The sequence below is a fragment of the Zootermopsis nevadensis genome, unplaced genomic scaffold, assembly GCF_977971745.1.
Source record: "Zootermopsis nevadensis isolate Lab colony 2312 unplaced genomic scaffold, Znev_1.0 Znev_ptg000019l, whole genome shotgun sequence".
Classification (NCBI taxonomy): Eukaryota; Metazoa; Arthropoda; class Insecta; order Blattodea; family Termopsidae; genus Zootermopsis; species Zootermopsis nevadensis.
In genome coordinates, this window is record NW_028259151.1 from 5,359,232 (window position 1) to 5,379,436 (window position 20,205).

General features: G+C 38.8%; 1 protein-coding gene across 2 annotated transcripts in view; it reads left to right on the plus strand.

The window, feature by feature from the left end:
- Positions 1 to 13,251: 13,251 nt before the first annotated feature.
- Positions 13,252 to 20,205, plus strand: part of Hr3 (nuclear hormone receptor 3 ROR-beta) — a 141,420-nt gene continuing 134,466 nt past the window's right edge. For both annotated transcript variants that reach the window (XM_087351533.1, XM_087351535.1), the window contains exon 1: positions 13,252 to 14,286. In XM_087351533.1, the coding sequence (XP_087207659.1) occupies positions 14,199 to 14,286 (88 nt within the window). In that variant the 5' untranslated portion in view covers positions 13,252 to 14,198. The remainder of the gene's footprint in view (positions 14,287 to 20,205) is intronic.

The window sequence follows — 20,205 nt, forward strand, 5'->3', positions numbered from 1 at the left end:
TTGAACAGTGACCCACGGTCCCACTGTTGGGAACAGTGTTTTAGGTAATTGTTTCATTAATGTGGTTCAATATAATTACGCAACAATAAACCTGACCATGCGGGTATGTATCGTCTAGGACAGTGGTATTCAACCCGGGGGTACGCGAAGACATCTTAGGGGGTACGTGAAATTTAAAAAATATATATTATTTTATGATAATCACTGAACAATCAGTAATGTAATTTATTTAATTTATTTTAGATGTAGATTATATACTATGTATAACTTGAATTATACACCAACAACTTTGGGGGTACAAAGTTGAAGAGAAATTATATCTGGGGGTACGCGAACAAAAAAGGTTGAATACCACTGGTCTAGGAAATATTTTACCGACAGACTCAAGGACAAACGCTCACCCTAGAGCGTAAAGAACACCTAAAAATCCTTAAATATGTCAAGCCAGTTACTTCAAAAACGGACCTATGTCACAACAGTTGTAAACGATTATTACTTCAGTAAAATTTAAAGTTGTTAGCCAATTAGAGTCTAGCGTAGAATAGAGTACACAACCACAGTTACTTCCAAATATCTATTAGCTTGCAAATTAGCCAAGAGCTAAGATTATTTCTGGTCTAATTTAAAATAAAAATGTAGCTTGTTAATTGAAAAAGAGACGGTTTCTACTCGTGCTTAATTCTTGTCAAACTTTTTCTGGAAACAGACGCAAAATTTGTCAGGAGCAGATATTTCGCAAACTCGCGCTGAGAAGTTAGTTTGTTTAGCGTAAGACTTTGTTTAAAGATACTAAACTTGCAAGTGGAAATGCCAAGGGCCAACAGTTTAAATTTGTAAAAGTGTTAATTTTCTCAACGGCTCACTCACCAACTTAATAGCCATAAACCACTGCCAAGTCAGTTTAAATGTATTTTTACGTTTGTATGAAGTGTGCAACGTTTTGCGTATTACGTTCGGTAAACTTCGAGCGTCAGTACAAATATTGCTTCCAGTTTATTTAATTATTCCTCAATTCACCGTCCGTCAGTTTATACGTTCCTTGTTTCACTTCACAACAAATAAACCTTGCAGACAACGGCGTAGTTTGATTACTAGGCCTACCTAACCTAACCTAACCTAACCCTGAACACCTATCATTGGCGCACGTACGTTAATCATCTTCTGCATGGTTTTGAAAGAAGGAATCAAGCGATTTGGAGCAATACCACTCAGGTATTGGCTGTTGCAACTCCAGAAGCGTATTCCTCAATGTACAGGTATACCAAAAAGATGTATTCACAATGCTGACATATGTAAAGATTGTGTATACAAATTTTTGGACAAACGGAAACATATCAAGTATGTCGTATGAAAATTTAATCTGTAAACACACAACCAGATATGACATTCAAGTTGAATAATCTACAAATACTCAAATATATATCTAGTAAAAGACTTAATAAGTAACTAACTAGATGGCTGAATTAACCAAAGCCCTCCACCGGTCCCTGTACTGGGCCAACAAAATCCAGTCTCTTTCAACCCCTATCTCCGATAAATCCTGCCTGAGATTATCCTCCTATCTACGTCTAGGTCTCCCCAGCGGTATCTTCCCCTCAGACTTCTCAACCAATACCCGGTGCACACCTCTTGTCCCATCCATGCGCGCTACATGACCCACCCATCTCATTCTTCTCGACTTAATAACCCTGGCAATATTTGGGGAAGAATACAAATGTTTAAGCTCATACTAGAAAAAGACTGTGTTGTTAAACCTTGTTACATTTTGGGCCCCAATTTAACAATCACTGCCGAAGGCACCATTTTCAGGGGGCCCAAATTTCCAAGGAGGTACGAAAATGTGGCCGAATTTTCGTTCGCTGATAACAGCACCACACTCGAGAATTTTATATGGGTGCAGGTAGGACCTCCTCCAGTTCAGACGAAGGTAAAAAAAGGGCCTTCAGTTGACCAGCGTTTCTGTCTTTCAAAATTGTGGCTTGAAACAACGATCCGTTCCGAGTCTAAATGATTTGGTCCCGAAACATGTCGGTACAATTCTCTACGACCTATTTTGTGATACTGAATTCTGATGGACAGAGAGCTGATGTCCACTGCAGTGTTCAGGAAAGCAACACACACGAGATGCAGCTCCGGTGCGAATGAGAACGCTGCTGACAGAGTACAGAGCAAAGAAAGCAGATCATAGAGCATGTCTCGCTGTCGGCTCGGAACTGGTTCTGGGTTTGTTACGAAACCTTTCTGCGGTGCAGCAAACCTGTAAGATAGTGTTTGTTGTCCGTAATTAACATCCGCGTTTCGCGTGCCTGAAGGCACAAGTCAATAACTGAAATAGCCCTTTCAATTCTTTATCACATACCTCAGAAACACGTTCCTATGAAAACAAAGCTATAAAACACATTACAGAAGATGGTCTACATTAAAACCCATTTACTTTTAACATACGGGGTCTAGGACTGAAAATCCAGTCTACAGCCTCTGATCTAATCAAGTATTAGTCTACATATGACCCATGCGTGAACTTTCCAGTCGATATATCCCTTAAGTTTTAATCGCCTTTAGCTTGATAAACCTAATAGTAATCAGTGATGAATATAGATTATTAAGTTCCTCATCTTGAAATCTGTTGCAGCCTCATGTTTCCTTCTTTTTATTAGGTCAGATAATTTTCGTCTGCAAACACCCGTCAATCCGTGTTAATTCCGTGAGATAAGACAAGGTTTTACACTCATACGAAAATGCTTTTATTTTATTTTTTTTCGTTCTTAGGTAGGGTTTAATTTAAGTATTAAGTATGTCATTAGTTGCCCTCATCTGTGACATCCCGTCTCATCTGAGCAGAGCAGTTTGTACGCAGAAATTGTCGCCCAGGTTTGCCATTCCACGTGTTCCATTTTAGTTCGCAACAGAACAGTGCAGCGTTGCGGTAGAGGATTGGAAGTTTTCTCTTTTGGTCGACAGAGCCTCAGGTAGGCAAATCACTGCTCCATGTATGTTGCCCAACTTCTTGTGTCTGACTGCCAAATATGGTATTCTGCGTGGCAGCGTGGAGAGCGTCAACTTGTCTGCTACCTCCACGGGATTACTAGTTCCACGTGAGACGCTAAGAATTAAGATGAAATGCTTAAGAACAATTAAATGATATACAAGATAAAAAATAGATATTCAGAAATCTGGAAACGCATAAAACATGAGGTGAAGGCAAATTTTCCCCCTGTGCTTAATTAAACACCGCGCTAAATAATGATATTCAGGTCATTAACGTAGTTCTTGTAAATAATCAAAAATAATTTTGCCAGTTAGGTTACGGAGTTGTAAGAAGGTTAAAGCTTTGAAGACATTGATCCTCAGTATGTTCCTTGCCCATGTAGAAGTAAAACTGCACGTCACGACTCAGATTTCAAAAGGATTTTGATCCGATGTTATAGAATGTTGAAGTTGAGAATTGCACGATTAATTTAAATTTGTGAAATTATTACACCTAATTACTATGGAACAGCCTTCCTTGTAGCAGGTTACAGTCAATTATATTAAGTAACTGAGCGCGCATGTGTGGTCCAAGAGGCCTATAACCTTCCAGTATTAACCCCAGATGGCAAGATGTTCCGTTTTGCAAGTTGTGCTACCATTAGGCGTTTAGAAGTACTGCAAAGGGAAAAATTATTCCCCGTCGAATTTCAACAGACCTTTTATGTTGTCCTTATATGAATACACGTGGCTTGAAGTGGATTTGAAGTCTTGTGTCTGATTTAATTACAGGTTAAAAATATATTCATATGTAAATTCAGAAATTGTAAAGTCCGAGTCTTCGAAGGTCTCTTGTTCAAATCTCAGACCGGACACCGGCTGTCCTCACTGATACTTTCGTGAAATTCTTCAGTCCCTCCAGGCAAATCCTGAAACAGTGCCTTTAATTGCACCTCGACTGCTGCCTTCCTTGTTTTGTTCTTTTGTTTTTGTTTTTGTTTTCCAATTCACGTAACATGAGTCACCTTACTATTCGACGCTACATAGTATAAGACAACGGCAACATCGAAAAATGGACCGTCAATAAAAGAAAATGAAATCTCGGCCTAAACACCGCCTTTCCTGTCTGATGACAATTTTATCTTCTCAATCATTCCACCGGATGTACCTTGCAGCAGGCCACTGCAATTTCTTTGTCTTCATCTCAAAATTACTTATATATTATTTTGACGCTGAAGAACCAGTGTGAGTAATATCTATGGAACATGTCAGCTGTCTTGTAATCAGGCTAACCTAGCTTCCAGGAGTAAGGTTCCATGATGGAATAACCTAATTAATAGGCTGGTGTATGTTTATCCTAGCTACGTAAGCCATTTAATTTGGCTTGTGTTATTGCTTATATTAAAATAATCTAATAAATACGTGTATCCGACTGAATATTAATTGATTGTGATGCAGTTTATTAACATCGGCCTTGAACAAACACAATATTATGTACCGACCAGGACAGTACGGAAAACATAAATGCCTTGGACACAAAGATAAGCCCGCAGAGATGAAATGAATCATGTCCAATATAGTGTAAGAGCCATTCAAGATGAAATAAGCGCCGGTCAGGTCAAATTTTAAGAAATCCTGACGGATACGCTAGAGAGGTAGTTAAATTACGTCGCAAAAATTATTGAAAAACATTCCGAGAACCTCCACGAAGAAAGTCAGAAAGAGATTCGAATAAAATGACGAGATACAAAAGTGATTCGACGCGACATGGAAGCCACACGTCGAAAGTTCAAGTTACAGCTGGCGGCAATGGAAGCCAGAATGGGGCGCGGAGGCGGTGGGGAGAACACAAGGAACCGTGCAGACAGGATGAAACCACCGACGTTTGATAGATCCGCGATGTGGAAAGTGTTCCATAGACGTTTAGAGGCCGCATCTGAAAAAAATTCGATATCTTCCGAGAAGGCCACAAATCTGCTCACCGTACTGGAGGGATTCGTTGCTGACGTCCCGCAATGTTCCACGAAGAGTGACATACGCGGGCACCATCGAGGCTGAAAGGGACTGTTACGGATACTACCAGCTGACTGAGGCGTCTGGTCTCAACTAAGGCCCAGAAGTACTCAGCGTAGCGGCGGGTAAGTACGAACGTTGAAGCAGCTGTCGAGCAGTTGGACCACCGATCGCTTCTTGGGTTATCTCTGGATTCATACGTCGACGGAGTCAGCGACACAGAACTAAAGCAGTACCTCTTCATAGGCGGCAAAATATGACACAATGAAGTCACAAGCCAGGCCTTTAATGTAGCGGAGGCGATTTGCAAAAACCTCAAAAGGCAGGCAGTCGGAAATTACTGCTGTCGCTACGAATTATGAAGCCGTGTGACCATGTAGAGGAAGCAACTATTTGATAACTACGCGGGGAGATTCTACAAGAAGTGGAGTTTAGTTAGACCCCTGAATGGAAGAAAATTACTGATCGCAGATTCATCTTCAAAAATGTCTGGGTCTAATTCAACTCTCTAGGCGCAGAAGTCGGCGTTCTAGAACGTCACTAATAGTCGGTCAACGGACAGACCAAGACAGCCCAATTAGTCGAACAAGGTAAGGAAAGGACTGATGGACCCTCATTGTGGGAATTCGGGAGGGGGGGGGGACATTTTGAGTCAACAAGAGACTTGTCGAAACAAGATAGCGGTTTTTCTGGCTACACCCGAGGTGCAACTAATAATGTGATACATGCGCAGCAAAACGAGGTCCCAGAACCAAGAACCGGAATCTCATCATCCAGTGAAATGTCGGATCGCCATCGCAAGAGTCTGACCAGGCAGTGACGGAGGAAATGAGTATCTCATGACGGAGCAGAGTCACTGACTTGCTGTGCGAAATGCCTGGCCGTCAGGTCGCTCATATCCACCGCCCAACCTCCTTGGAGTGACGTCGCTGGTGATCAATTTGCACGTGAGCCTTGTGGTGTATCGGGGCTAGTTGAAGGATGGAGGATGTTTCAGTACGATCGCCATTTCTTGAAATACGAGCCATTCCAGTATTAAAATCAGGAAGCGAAAAATGTGGATTGACAGTTCCGTTTGTATTCTGTACCAGCTGCGTGATCTGTGCGTCTTTCGCGCCGAGGACGAGGAAAAGCGAGAAAGAGATTACATGGCTTTCAGTTGGTTTTACGTATTACTGAGCCGTGCCCCATACCTCTGGTAGTTTGTCTACCAAGAGAATGTCTGTCACCACCTACGTCGATACGTGGTTTGTCTGTGTTTATCCCGTGACGCTTCTTGAACTTTGGCGGGTCGCCAAGTTTCTGGCCTCGCCTTGGGCGGAATTCGGGTTTCTATTGACAGTCACTGGCTGGCTAAATGTGCAAGGGGAGAACTCAAAGCGTAGGGAATATAACGTTGCGATCCCAATGGCCTTCCTGAAATTACGTCTCTGCTGTGCTCTGGGGCTTACAATCTAACCGTAATGTTCATTTGCTAATTATACCATGGCATGCCGGTAATACAATCTATAAGCGGATATTTTGCAGATGTAGAAGGGTAATCGAAGGAAGGGATTTCGAGGCAAAAGCAGAATTCGTTGGTCTGCGAGAAGGCAACTTACTGCAAACGAATTTTCGTGATTCTTACCTGGCAAATTCTGGCGAAAAACTGGTTTAGATTATCCATTTCTCTCTGTCGGAGTTCTCAAACTTATAATCAATTGTCACTACGTATCGCTGAATCATCGGCTTTCTAGGATAGTCCACGTTAAAACGTATAAGTCAGCTGTCTGTTGCCCGGATAATTTTCAGTGATGACGAAGAATCGAAGGCAGACAGCAAATACGAACTTTAGGGACGGGCGCTAAATGTGTTATTTCCAAACAAGACAATCACGGTTTCTTGTTACAATTTGAGGTCTTGCTGGGATTAAAAACGCTCGGACGTGTCTACTGTATACCTGCACACACCCAAATCCTTAATGGCGTCGTATGCATTGATATCATGTACTTATCATTAAATTATTTTCGTACTTTCTAAAAACCGAACGTCGTGGTTCGATTTGTTAACAATCCTGCTTCATATTCGGGAGGTCCTGGGTTACAATATTGGTCCGGAGACCGGTTATCCTGGTGGTGTTCCTCAGTCCCTCCAGGACAATACCGGGATAGTACCTTAAATTAGGCCACGGCCACTTCCTTTCACATCCTTCCCAATTCATTATTCACTATCGTCGCAGTCGCTGCGGATAAAATAGTGTCCAGTGCAGAAAGCCTCTTGTGGTTTTACGGAAACAAATCAGTGACGTCAATGAGACAGACGTTCGTTTGCACTTGACGAAAGTCGACAAGGGGTGGTGCCAGCCAGAATCTAGCTAGCCTTACCTCCGACATTATAAAGCTGCAGTTACTCTTCGGAATATTTAATTTTCTACCTGTGCAATGAAGACACTGAATTGAAGAGTCATGGAAGAAAAACACGTGAATTGAAGGCACACAGATCACACGAATCGTGAAGCACGTACCGGTATTAACTATCCAACAATCGGTTAGCTGGCCCATAAATTCTGTGTCGTTTATGAAACCCCATATATTATTTTCCTCAAAGAACTAATATTGCCCTGTCATCTAGGCCCAGGTATTCCAAGTTATCTGTCCCATGCGTGCTCCTTGTCCATTCTGCTTAGATACGTTAATTAATCAATTAGGGGCGTACACTAACTGTGCAACAGATGAAACGAATGTTAAACTACTTACGGAAAATCAGATCAGAAGTAACATCTGTCTGAACACACATAAAATACTAGGAATCACAATTTGAGAGACGAAATGAGTAAACAGGAGAAACGGCCTTGAGTTGTAAGTAGCACGAGTAGTTGTCGTTCCATCTGATTCATACAATTTATCAGCATTGTATTACATTCACAGACCTTAACCCTCCTTTATGGCCACAGTCCATTCTCCTCTCAACGCGAAAGCAACTGAAAACTGACGCAGAGAGAAACACAGTTTACTTTGAGGACCTGTTTCTGTTGTTTCGAATGCTTACAGAATGTCGGATCATATAAATAATTGTATTATAAAATTACGGGGATTGATGGACACGATCTAAATCCGAACAGGTTAAATATTTCTTGAGAAGTTAAAGTTCGCTGATCCAGTCAGGAAATTCCCCGTCTTTATGTTAGCTCAAATATATTTTCCATGTCAACAAAATCCCGCCACTGGATTTCATCCGGTCACGACGTTTGAGACCCTTTTTAATATTATTCTTCACTTTACACCAAGGTTTACAAAGTGGTATCTTTTCCCTTTTTACGCCTATATTTCGTTTATATATTTCTTATCTTTTCTATATTAAAACAGCATTTCAGATCTCCACCTCTCAATCTCCAAAGTCTTTCGAAGATGTTGTAAGAAAGAGGATATTTCTTTTCGTATTTTGTAGGGTATATTTCATAGTTTGAAAGGCACAGTTTGCACAAGCAAACCAAAAAGAGGATGCAGTTGTATTCTGTTAGGTCTAAGCCTATTTATATGACGAAAAATATCCTTAAAGTGGCAGTCAAACAGACTTTATTACTCTGAGGATGGAAAAGACCCTAATAAAGTCTTCAAACTTGTTCAGTCTTTGGTTTTACCTGACGATAGCAGTGTTGTCAATGCCTAGGTTTCTGTTCCTACTAGTTTTAAAATACATTATCTACAGTACATGTAAAAGTAAGTGAAGCAGGCCTGTTACACGCCGTGTAGGTCGCTTGGTGGTAGACCCTGTATAGCTGAGTATTGATTCAGTAACTTCGTAGTATTTATTCAAAAATTGTTCTTTTTTCTCTTGTGATAAATTTACCAGTGTTTGAGCACCACGTCATGAAGGCGTAGTGTGAAATTGAGGTTAGGATCCACATTTTTTAATATTGAATATTTTCTGTAGGGGGACCATGCTGGTATCAGAATAGCTGTGTAAGGTAGGATACAGTGGCGAGTTGCTGACTTACTAAAATGAAGAAAAATGTCCTTCTCCCACCCTGGTGGCTTCCCTGTCTTTGGAATCTCTCTCATGCCTACTGTACCTAGATACTTCGTGTTGGGTTGTTTGACACCGGGAACTATTTCCAATTCGACAAGCCCTGAAGGTGTCCGGTCACTTTCTTCGTAAAGTGGATCGATGTAGCCCAGTTCTCGTTAGCTCATGCTCTGCAACTCTACATATTTCTAGTAACAAAAAACAGACTTGTCTCAAGAACGCTTAGTGTACGATGGAACTCCGGTAATGTAATACGAACTCCATGGTGCAAAGTTCCTTTTGACAAAATGTTTGTCACTCAGTCAGTCAAAGAAATTCTCTGCCTTTTATTAAACTCGAAGATTGATTACTGTGTTCACAAGATTCCACTACCGGGCTCAATCTTGAGCTAGATGAATTCATTCCACATCCACCTACCCTCGTCTTCAACATCCATTTTATAATTATTCTCCCATCTATTCCTACCTATTAAAAGTGATGCTTTACCTGAGGTTTCTCAAACAAATCTTTTTATTTATTTAACACTTCTCCATGTGTGCTACATGTCCTGTCCATCTCAACCTACATATGATCACATTAAAGTATCTGGCGAAAAATATAAATTATTGATCTCATTATGCAGTTATTTCAAACCTTCTGTCACGTCATTCTACTTGTCCAAATTCATTTCTCATTTCCCTTTCCTCAGACACCTTCAATCTGTTTTCTTCCCTTAATGTGAGTATTTATACTAAAGAACAAGTAAATTAAAAAAATCTTTGTTTTCTTACTTGATGTCTATTAATACCCGATTAAACTCCTATTTCTTCTGCAATGTCTGATGAAAGCAGAAATTCTAACAGTAGTTGATCGATTATTTTTAAAGTCACTCTAATGGACACCAATAATTTCGTACATACGTGTAATTGCCTTCAGAGAAGAAAACTGAAAAGTCGATTCCTCGATATATTACTGTAGTCGCTTTTATCGACCTCTTAAATATATAACATTACTTATCTGCCATTGCCGTAGTAATTCTGCCTTGTTCCGGATGATAAGTTCGTGGCACTCAGATCTCATTGTTATAGCTACTGCTTTGATGATTTCTTGGTAATAAAGAAACGATATGCAAAAAGATGATGATGTGCATGATAATAACGTAGGCCTGGTACGTTACGCCACTAACCAAAAAATGCGTCATAGCACACAAATATCGCTCGCAGAACCATATTTGTGGCCGACCTTGCTGAATGTATTCATTATTGAACGAATGTGACATATAATTGTCATTTTGTTTTATTATTATATTCAGCCGGGTGAACAATTGCGCATTCTGCCGTAACATAGCAACAAATGCGCATGTGCTGCAGAGTTCGCTCCTTTTCGGTTCGCAGCGCGCCCGATCTACGCTGCCGTCGGTTTTTCAGCGAATCCGTAGGGAGATACTTTGCGCCACGGAAGGAAGTGTGGACGCTCGCCAGAATGCTCGCCGTCTCGTCCACATTCGACCTCGACAGAATACGGAAGTGAGGACCCGGCTTTGAACATAGGCCTGTTTTCGTCGTAAGATTTCCCGACTAAAATTTTGGGTTAATTTCTCGTCTCTCCGATACGTGTCACATGCTCCATTTGTCTTATCCTGCATAATTTTATTGCCCTAAATAATAGGTATATGGTAACGAATACAATTTTTGGAGCTCCTCATCATGAAGTTTCCTCCAGTCTCCTGCTATTTCCTCCATCTTAGGTTCAAGAATTTTCTTCTTTTAGAGGATTACCCTTTCTCGGCTGTTCGTGATTGTTGATCACAGCTACCCTTCTTATCTGGAACCTGTCTCTTTCATCCGAAAACTGACCATGGACTATTCTGCGGTGATAAGGGACGCATTTAACTTCAAAGATATAAATTTGTTTTAATACGCAGAGCTGTCTAATTTAGATTTCTTAATTAAAAGAATATCTTTAGCAGCGTCAGTGTTTTGTCAAGTGGTTTAATTTATTGGACCCAATTTTTGCCTTATGTGATATTGTCTAACCTTGATGCTTTTGGCCGACAGTCAGCAATTAAGAGCCATTAAGAAAAATAAATTTTGTAATACCGATTTTATCTATAGCTTTAATAAATGCAGAATGTAGCATTTATACTTCGATACTCATGTGATAATGTAACTAAACCCATGGTTCAGGGTCTTCATGGAAATGTTGAAGGAATTTACTGCCTATATTAAACACCAAGAGTTCATAACAGTGTCCACAAATACCCACCACTGCACTTTATCCATAACCAGAAGAAATCCTGGGACTTTGGGACAATCCGTAACATATATTAAACATTTATGCTGATGAGTTGCTATCCTAACGTCCGGAATAATTGTTCTGAATAATTAATTAAGCTAAAACTAATGTTACAGAGCAGAGTCCTTCCGTGTTCTGTATATTAGATTTTTCACAAATACAATGATACGATTTCAGAGTATGGAGATTATTACCAAATAATACAAGGTTGTGTTGACATCAGAACTGTATAGATAGACCTTCGAGATGATCTTTTGTGTTATCAAGTTAAGCAACTCTATGGAGCAGAGCCCTTCAGAAATTGACAGCAGGTCACGAAATTCCCCGTCTTTTATGAGACCCTATGGTTCATATACATGCTCACAAGAGACAGCCACTGGACCCTACCCTGAAGAAGATGAACATAACGCTTAAGTAAATATGCTGTAAGTTTACATACAGCACATGTTAATGAACCTCGTTCTCAGTTGGCTTGCATGAAAGCGATCCTGTCTTACATCCTGTAGTTTACATCGTCTGGAATTTCAAGATCGTGCTTCATATCGTTTGAAACATTTTCACTTACAGAAAAAAATTATAGTATTTGTTGTAATGTGACGCTACAATTTAAAGATTTTGTTTTCTGCTCCATTTTGTGTAGGTTTTAAAAGTAACTCGTTGGCCCAGGTCAGGGTACGGTGGAGGGCATTGGTGAATTCGGTGATCAACCTTCCGTTTCTGTAATCCATCTAGTTAGCTATAGCGTCGTTTTAATACCGTGCACCGTCGGTTGTGGACTCGCCCGGGGACCGACCCAAAGACCCACTCAGCTCCTTCTCTCTGTCTGTCTCTCTCTCCCTCCCTCTCTCTCTGAGTACTCTCTTGAGCAGAACAGACTCTCTCCGCGAGAGCTCAGTTGGCGGCAGTGTGTCAGTACTGGCACAGCTAGACAGTCAGTGGTTCCAGCGGTGTTCTGCTCCTTGTGCCGGCGTAAACATACATTAGTTGAGGGAGGACAGTGTAATCACCACGCGTTGCCTAGTCCGGACCGTATAGAGAACAACAACACAAATTTCTTCCTAGTTACTTCATCCGCCCACTTTTGGAATCTGTTTTATTCGTAATTTTTTAAATAACGCCGGTGAAATAAATGGGTTTTTCCTGTAATAAATTGTTTAAATAATAAATGGCAGCTTGTAATAATTGTTTAGATTTTTGTCTGCTTACAGATTTTTAGTGGTCGTGTTTTTTATATGATTCGTTATTTTATGTAGGCCTACATCAGACTTCGATTTCGAAACCTGTCGATTTACAGTATATTTGAAATATCTAGAATATTGCAAGGTAACACAAAGTTAATTGTCCATGGTTTATTAATTGCGAGTGCAGTTTTGTGGTTGGAAATTATGTTCAAAATATCATTCACGATATTAACTTGTTAAACATTTCCTGTTTAAAATGAGAAAATGTGTTGTCAAGTGTTCTTCTGCGTGCAGTGCTAGTCGGCGTCATTTAGGCTTATAAATAAACATTTCCTAGCTGCTGCCTTTAAAACTATTATCGTTAACTTATAATTGTTGTTAAATAATATGGACATAAATTGATAACTTGTTACTGCCACAAGTGGAATTATTGGAAATAACATCAAAACCAATTTTCGGCTGTGTTTGTTTTGCGTCATCTGTTTACACATTAATGGATCTTGTGTCATTGATTGGTAGTGCCTCGCCCATTGGAGTCTAATACAAGAGTGTACATATGTAAACCAAAGATACAGTGCATCGGTGTGTTTTGTGACAGAATAAATGTAGCTTAGGAACGTCACATGAATCTGTTGATGTGCTACATTTAAACAACAAATGAATATCGTCTCGTCGTCATTACGAAACAGAACACGTGGTGCTCGTCATATTACGGATATTGACTGATAATTCTGTCTGGTGCTGCTGTATGTGAAGTGGAGGGGTGGAAGTTGATTACGTCACTGGTATTCCATCCCAAGTATCGGTAAGAGTTATAATCTCCATTGCGATGCGTAACTATTAACCATTACCATGGAAACGTAAACAAAAAGTTGTAATCGTCTGTTAAGCTACACGTAACAACGGGTTATTTAAGAAGAGAAACTAATTCTTGCGGTGCGCATGACAGAATACATTGATGCTTGCTTGCTTTGCGGAGACATAATTAAAAAATGTCTTTGTTGCAGAATGAAACAAGTACGTTTCATTTCTCACTTAATTGTTAGTTTTACAGTAGTAATGTGAAGAATGTAATTAAGATTAGTGATGAACCAAATTTACATAAGCTCGCAATGGAAACCTTTCGTATTTCTGCAGAAAAGTGTGCTCGTCCATTGATTTTTGTTACTGTACACGCGATGGTTGAGTGTAGTTTAAAGGAGATATGCCAGTAGAACCATCATTGTACTCGTTTCCAGACCGGGGCAAAAAATTTCTTGGTGAAATTCCCGAATGTTATTAACAGTTACAGACACGAATGTCGTAATGGGTTAGTCGACATTTGTACATACATAAACTTGTACTTGCTCTGAACTAAACATTAACTGAAAGGAAATGTATTTTGCATCATCAGTAAAGTCTTATAAAACGCGAGAAATTCGCCGTGTGAACGAGTGTTTGTGAACGGACTATGTGTCTCTGTGTCTCTGTGTACACTGTGACCTACTTCGGAACTGTGACGATTATCATCCCAGACACGTTTATTATTACAGCGATTAAATCATTGAATGATAAGTTCAGTAAGTGCTACCGAAAAGATTTAAACTTGTTAAAAAGTCAGTAATCTCCTTTGTGCAAGCGTCAACGGTTGATTGTGTGCGCTGTTTGATCCGTAAGGAGTCGAAAATTGGATTACATCATCCTGAACCCAAATATGGAATAGTTGTGACTGGGAATAGAACTGGCTTCTGCACCAGAGTTGTTCTGAAGGTCGTTCCAATGTTTGAAATGTGGAGTTCGGTCACCTCAAAACTTGAGGTATCTCATCAGCAGCAACAGCCCCACACGTCATCCGGCTCCATAAAAGGTGCGTTTTATTTTCATAATCTGAAATTATATTTGTCATTTCTGACAGGAACTTAGAAATAAAATCTGCCTTCGAGTCAGCACATTGAAAATTAAACGAAACGTCGATAAATTTATGACACTTTTGTAAGGACTGTACTGCTTCATTCAAAATATAGTCGAATTTACATATCTTACTTAACGCCATTTTAATTACAGTGTTCAATTGAAATAATATACAGAAATGTGAAGTTTCCGAGCGTCAGTACTGGGATATTCTTGTCGGTACTGCATTCTTTCCTGTCGTCTAGCAATTCGATTAATTTGTTCGATATTTTATATACGTACGTGTAAATCCGAAATTATTGAAACTCTGCAAATACAAACCACTTAATTCCATGCCAATTTTTGTTCGAATAAAAATGCTTACATAAAATTTTGAAATAAAAATAATTTTAATGACTTTTATGAAACATAGGCAATTAATTGTTGACATCACTCCATAGAATAGGTCTGTATGTCGTTTCAGGCGACATCTTATTGGTTATTAATCGCACATCTCAGTTTCCGGAGGCTGTTGAAATGTGTAGGTGCGCTAAGACAGTGGTATTCAACCTTTTTTGTTCGCGTACCCCCAGATATAATTTCTCTTCAACTTTTTACCCCCAAAGTTGTTGGTGTATAATTCAAGTTATACATAGTATATAACCTACATCTAAAATAAATTAAATAAATTACATTCCAGATTATTCAATGTTTATCATAAAATAATATATATATATTTTTAAATTTCACGTACCCCAGGGGGTACGCCTAACCCAGGTTGAATACCACTGCACTAAGACATGCGGTTCTGTAACGTTGAATTCTAAACTGACGACTAGGAGACATATATGAAGGAGAAGCAGACATTGAGCAATTAAGATGGGTCTATCGGTGTATGAAATGAGGCTGCATTTTAAACTTCTCTGTAAGTGAGAAATTCTGTTGCTGTTTCCCATTTACATAACTCGGTCTACATATTAACAAACATGAGTTAAGATGCAAGCACACAGCGTCTGTATTTTACTCACACTCCGAATTAATAAAGAACGGCAACTCACGAATGAGATCTAAATAATTTTTGTCTGTAACACATCAAGTTTAATCGCAACACAGGGCAATGTGCAACTTATAAATATTGAAATAAATAAATAAATAAATAAATGTGTATCGTAATCAAGGAAATGCTAGTCTCAACAGGGTAACATTACCAACGTTAACATTCCAATACGCTGCTAATTCATTTTAAAAAGAGTATAAAAAACCATATCCATCGCTATAAAAGCTGGTGGAGTGCCCAGGTATTTAAACAGACGACAAGAATTATGTTATCATTTACGTAAAGAATGTCCACGAGTAATAAAATGTGTGACAGAACCATCACGCATCCGGTGTCCTGTGTAATCCACGCCCACATTTTTTTTAGTTGCAAAATTAAAAGAGGAGAATTTTAGACTAATGAAACTTGAAATTAGGAAATACTTAGAAAAACCTACCATTTACTACCTAGAGCTACGATAAGAGTGACAGTTCAGTGGCAAAGATTGTCAGAGCTTAAAGCTGTGTTCATCAAATTAACGTTGAAATTTTGTATAAAGCCCGTCGCCATGACGAAACGTAAGGTTCAAAATATAGGCCTAGAAAAGTGTAATTCGCCTGTTTTATATGGGTTGAGGCTTATCTATTACATTAATGAAGAATATACATTGCGCGTGCTTCAGATCTGTGTACTGAGGAAAATATTAAAACTGAAGTAAAGGTGACAGCACAATGGATAAAATTACATGTTGAGGAACTTCATAATTTTTATCCATCGCCAAACATAAGGATGATCAAATCATAGATGATGTTATGGTCGGAATGGGGAAGTGAGAAGTGCAAACATGATTTTGTCCGGAAACTTTAACGGAAGACACCATTTGGAAGACCTAAGCGTATATAGGATGATATTAAACGAAACTTGTATAAATCGGATGAATAATTTTTACCTGGGTGATGACAGGGACCAGTGGTGGTATTTTGAGAACACGGTAATAAATCTTGAATTTAATGAAAGTCGAGTAATTTCTTTGATAGCTGAGCAGTTATTATATTCTCAGGAACAAACCTGCTTTCTGAAGTCTGTTGTATCTACGTCAGGGGACTGTACTTGGACACTGTAATAGCTTAGCTTACTTTATTGGCGTACGGACATAAGGGCCACACCTCCTCTGGGGAGTCCGGAGGGATTTCATGTAACAACAGCATGTTGAGAATGCAGCCTCAGGAAAAAAAAACAAACAGGGTTATAATATTATGTAACAGCAGTAACACAACCAGTTTCAGTAGGCCGTGTGCCAATAACGTGCCTTACGTGATATTAAAGTCGCGAAACCTGTACAAGGAGATATAACGTCTGTGTCCTAAGTCCACGCAGAATTGAAGTCAAAAATTACAAACAGAAGTATCTTTATTTCTGAAAGTTTGTGACGATGGTACGTTGTTGAAGCAAACTGTTTTCTGGACATATCCATCGTCCAAGATTAAATAAAATAAATAAAAGCACGACGTTTCGGAGATGGGAGTCTATCTCCATCTTCAGGTAAAACCTACTATGTTTGGCCCAATCGATAGAGCTAACCCCTATCTCCGGAGAAGTATCTTTAGCGAAGGAAATCCATACATATATCAGGAAACGTAAATAAATTAACTGGCAGTGTTTTAAAACGAACTATGATAGGCCAGTCTCTTGTCGCCACAGTGTTCAAAGTTTTAGGTTGTAGATTTGAGACGGGTTTAACTGAGAAAATATGTCTGTAGAATTTAAAGTGGCGGACAGTCGACAAGCGTTGGTCATTCAGATTTTGGATTAGGCGAACGGTTGATAAGCCTTTGATGAAGGTCTTAGAACTAGAAGGATTCTTTACAACAGCTCATGATTGTGGTGTTGTACTTCCGCGCACAGGAATATGGTAGCAAATGTAGCTTACGAAATTTAATAATAAATGTGTCGCACGAAAATATACACACTCCAACATTCTCGAGTTTTGTGTTTGTAAAATGTGTGGATCACCAAATGTTCAGTAACGGCGCTAGATAGCAGAATGTTATATTTTTGCAAATACTCCTATCGTTTGGTAGATTTTAGAAGAACTTGTATGGGAATTAAAAATGCGAAATGGGTGAGGGAACGTGAATAAATGGGGTTGAGTGACGAAAATACGAAATAAATTATTATTATTCGAATTTCAATGGGTATTTACCACCAATTTTTATCAGTTTCGAAGGTGGGAGATAATTGAATAAAAATATAAGTTGATAATACAGATTCAGTTTAAAATTACAGCAAAAAAAAGAAAACGACTTATATGTACACGAATTTGGCAAAGAAAGTTTCAACATTCAACGGCGAATGTGACGAATCTGTAAGGACAATAACAATGTTATGAAACAATCGACCTTCATCACTTGTCGATTAAACCTGACTTGGACTTCATAAAGACCTACCTCTTACCGTTGTATGTCTACTGCTGACATATTTATTTTCACTTACCTTAAGTGCGGGGTCAAGAATTCTGTACGTGTGGTTTAACGTGGTTCATCATGCACATTTATACTGAACCACTGGTTTCCAAAACTTTTCATTTCGCATAGCACCTGATCGTCATGGTTCTTACTCCATGGATCCGAATCCTTTCTGAGAAGTCAACAATCGCTCAACCACTCAAGAATTTCTAGAATCCTGCTAACATAACAGGCCAGTGTACAACGCATAATTTGGGAAATGTATTTCAGTATTTCCCAGTTTATCTTACGTAATCATCGCGTTTAATTTAAAACTGAGTAAATTCTTCTGTTGATATACTGTCGTTAAAAACATATCAACCAATGTCTTTACGGAGTCTGTGTTCCAGCTCATTACACTCTGCCTGCTGTGTTTACCGACGGTAGGTGTCATTCACAGTGGATTTTTATTAGCTCGGTGAAGGTCGTTCATTCACAATCCGTGCACTTAAAAATTCCAACATGTGAAGTCAGGAAGAGTAGTGAACTACTTTTCAGACCGGAAGAACGACTTTGACTCTGAATAAATCAAATTTAACACTGCATTACCACAAATTTAGCATGCAATTAAATTGTTTTACGCATTAAAGAAACTGCAACATCGGTTTAAGTCTAATTACAAGGCACGAATAGAAACTAAATGTATATTCAGATGTTGTATTTTCATTTCCTGACTGAAAGAAATAAAGTAACAATTTATAAAATTGTGCCAAGGAAGAGAAACACGATGAATTCTTTGAATTACAAGTTTACGATTTACGAAGCTCCAAATATGACTACACGACTTTTCGTGTTCATAATTTTTATATTCTTTTAATTGTTTTATGTTATCGAGTTGTTCTTAATTTCAGCGTCACTCCGTGAAGGCTTTTCAAGCTACATTAATAAATAGCAGACGTATATAAATTATCTCCTGCTGTCTAGTTCGTCTGGTGTGTGTGTGTTGATTAACCAATCGTAATAAGCTATGTTTCACTTGTGTGTTGGAATTTTCTAGAGTGTGATTTGCGATATGGCATTCTCACACCATCCACTGAGTATACGTTCGTGAAAAACATCGCGGTTGGCGATACCTATAACTGTGGTCGCTTTTAACACTCGTCAGAATTGAAGTCGACAGTTCTTTCGATAACAAAAAAGACCTATAAGTAGTGACATATTTCAAAGTAAAACTGAAATGGAATCTGGAAAGTGGGAAACTGGTTTTGGGTGCAAATACAGCCCTGAATCCAGCAAATTTAATTCTGAAAATAGTCCGTAAGAAGTTTTCCTAGTTTTGGACTTAATATGGCATTTTCGTTACAAATTCATACATCACAAGACATTTGTATAATATAATTCATTTACTGACAATCGTCGAAATTTATACATCCGTATCAATTATTGGGCAATTTATGAATACAGTAATAAATTATTGCATATGGTGGATAATTCTACACCACTATTGTTAACAACGGAGTGAAAAATAAGACGGTTGTTAATTATTAATTTAACATATACTTCTTGAAATTCTTTAATGGCATCGACATTTCCTCCATTATACAGTAAGAAGGCGTCCTGCACAGCAAATATAATCTAAATTCTTTCGGATTTGGAATTGGGTTAGGCGTCTTATAAAGACTAAGATTTAAGTTATTTTGTGTAATGTCTTTGGTGATAAATGATTGAGGATTTACAACGAATTACTCTTAACCGATACATATTACGTGCGTAGCGCGTACTTTGTACAGGATCTGTGAAACAATTCACGTGCTTTATTCAAATGTAGACAAGTTAACGGCTAATAGGAAGAAAATCTTTGTAAAATTGTAAGCTACAAATATATATATATATATATACGTATATAAATAAGGCTCCAGACAGGCTTTCTACAACTTCCGTAATTATACGTTGGGATTTCTGATTGTACGTCTTCGTGAAAATGCATGAAACTTAGAAGAAGACGAATTCATGGGATTTTATGTGTATTTGAGCAGATTCTTCAGAACTGAAAGATTTGTATGTTAGTGATGTATGTTACAAGATGCAAGACGGTATCATGTGATGTGGAACTTTCCGTTACCGGATTTACGACGCGCAACTTAAAGATGACTCGGGGTTCACTGCGACAGTGATGCTTCATTTTATGCCAAAATTCGGCTCCCTAGTAATAAATAGTCACTTTATATTGTGGCCTATATGATTAGCGGAACGGTGTACAGTTGTTCGCAGTAGATCTAGCGTTCTTCGCGGAGTAATCCAACACCTAACCAAACAGGAAGAAGGTGGGAGAAAGGTGCTCATTTCACCTACCTTCTTCAGAAATTGCGAAAACTGTTTCTGTCTTCAACTCCGATTTATCAGTGATTGTAATCTT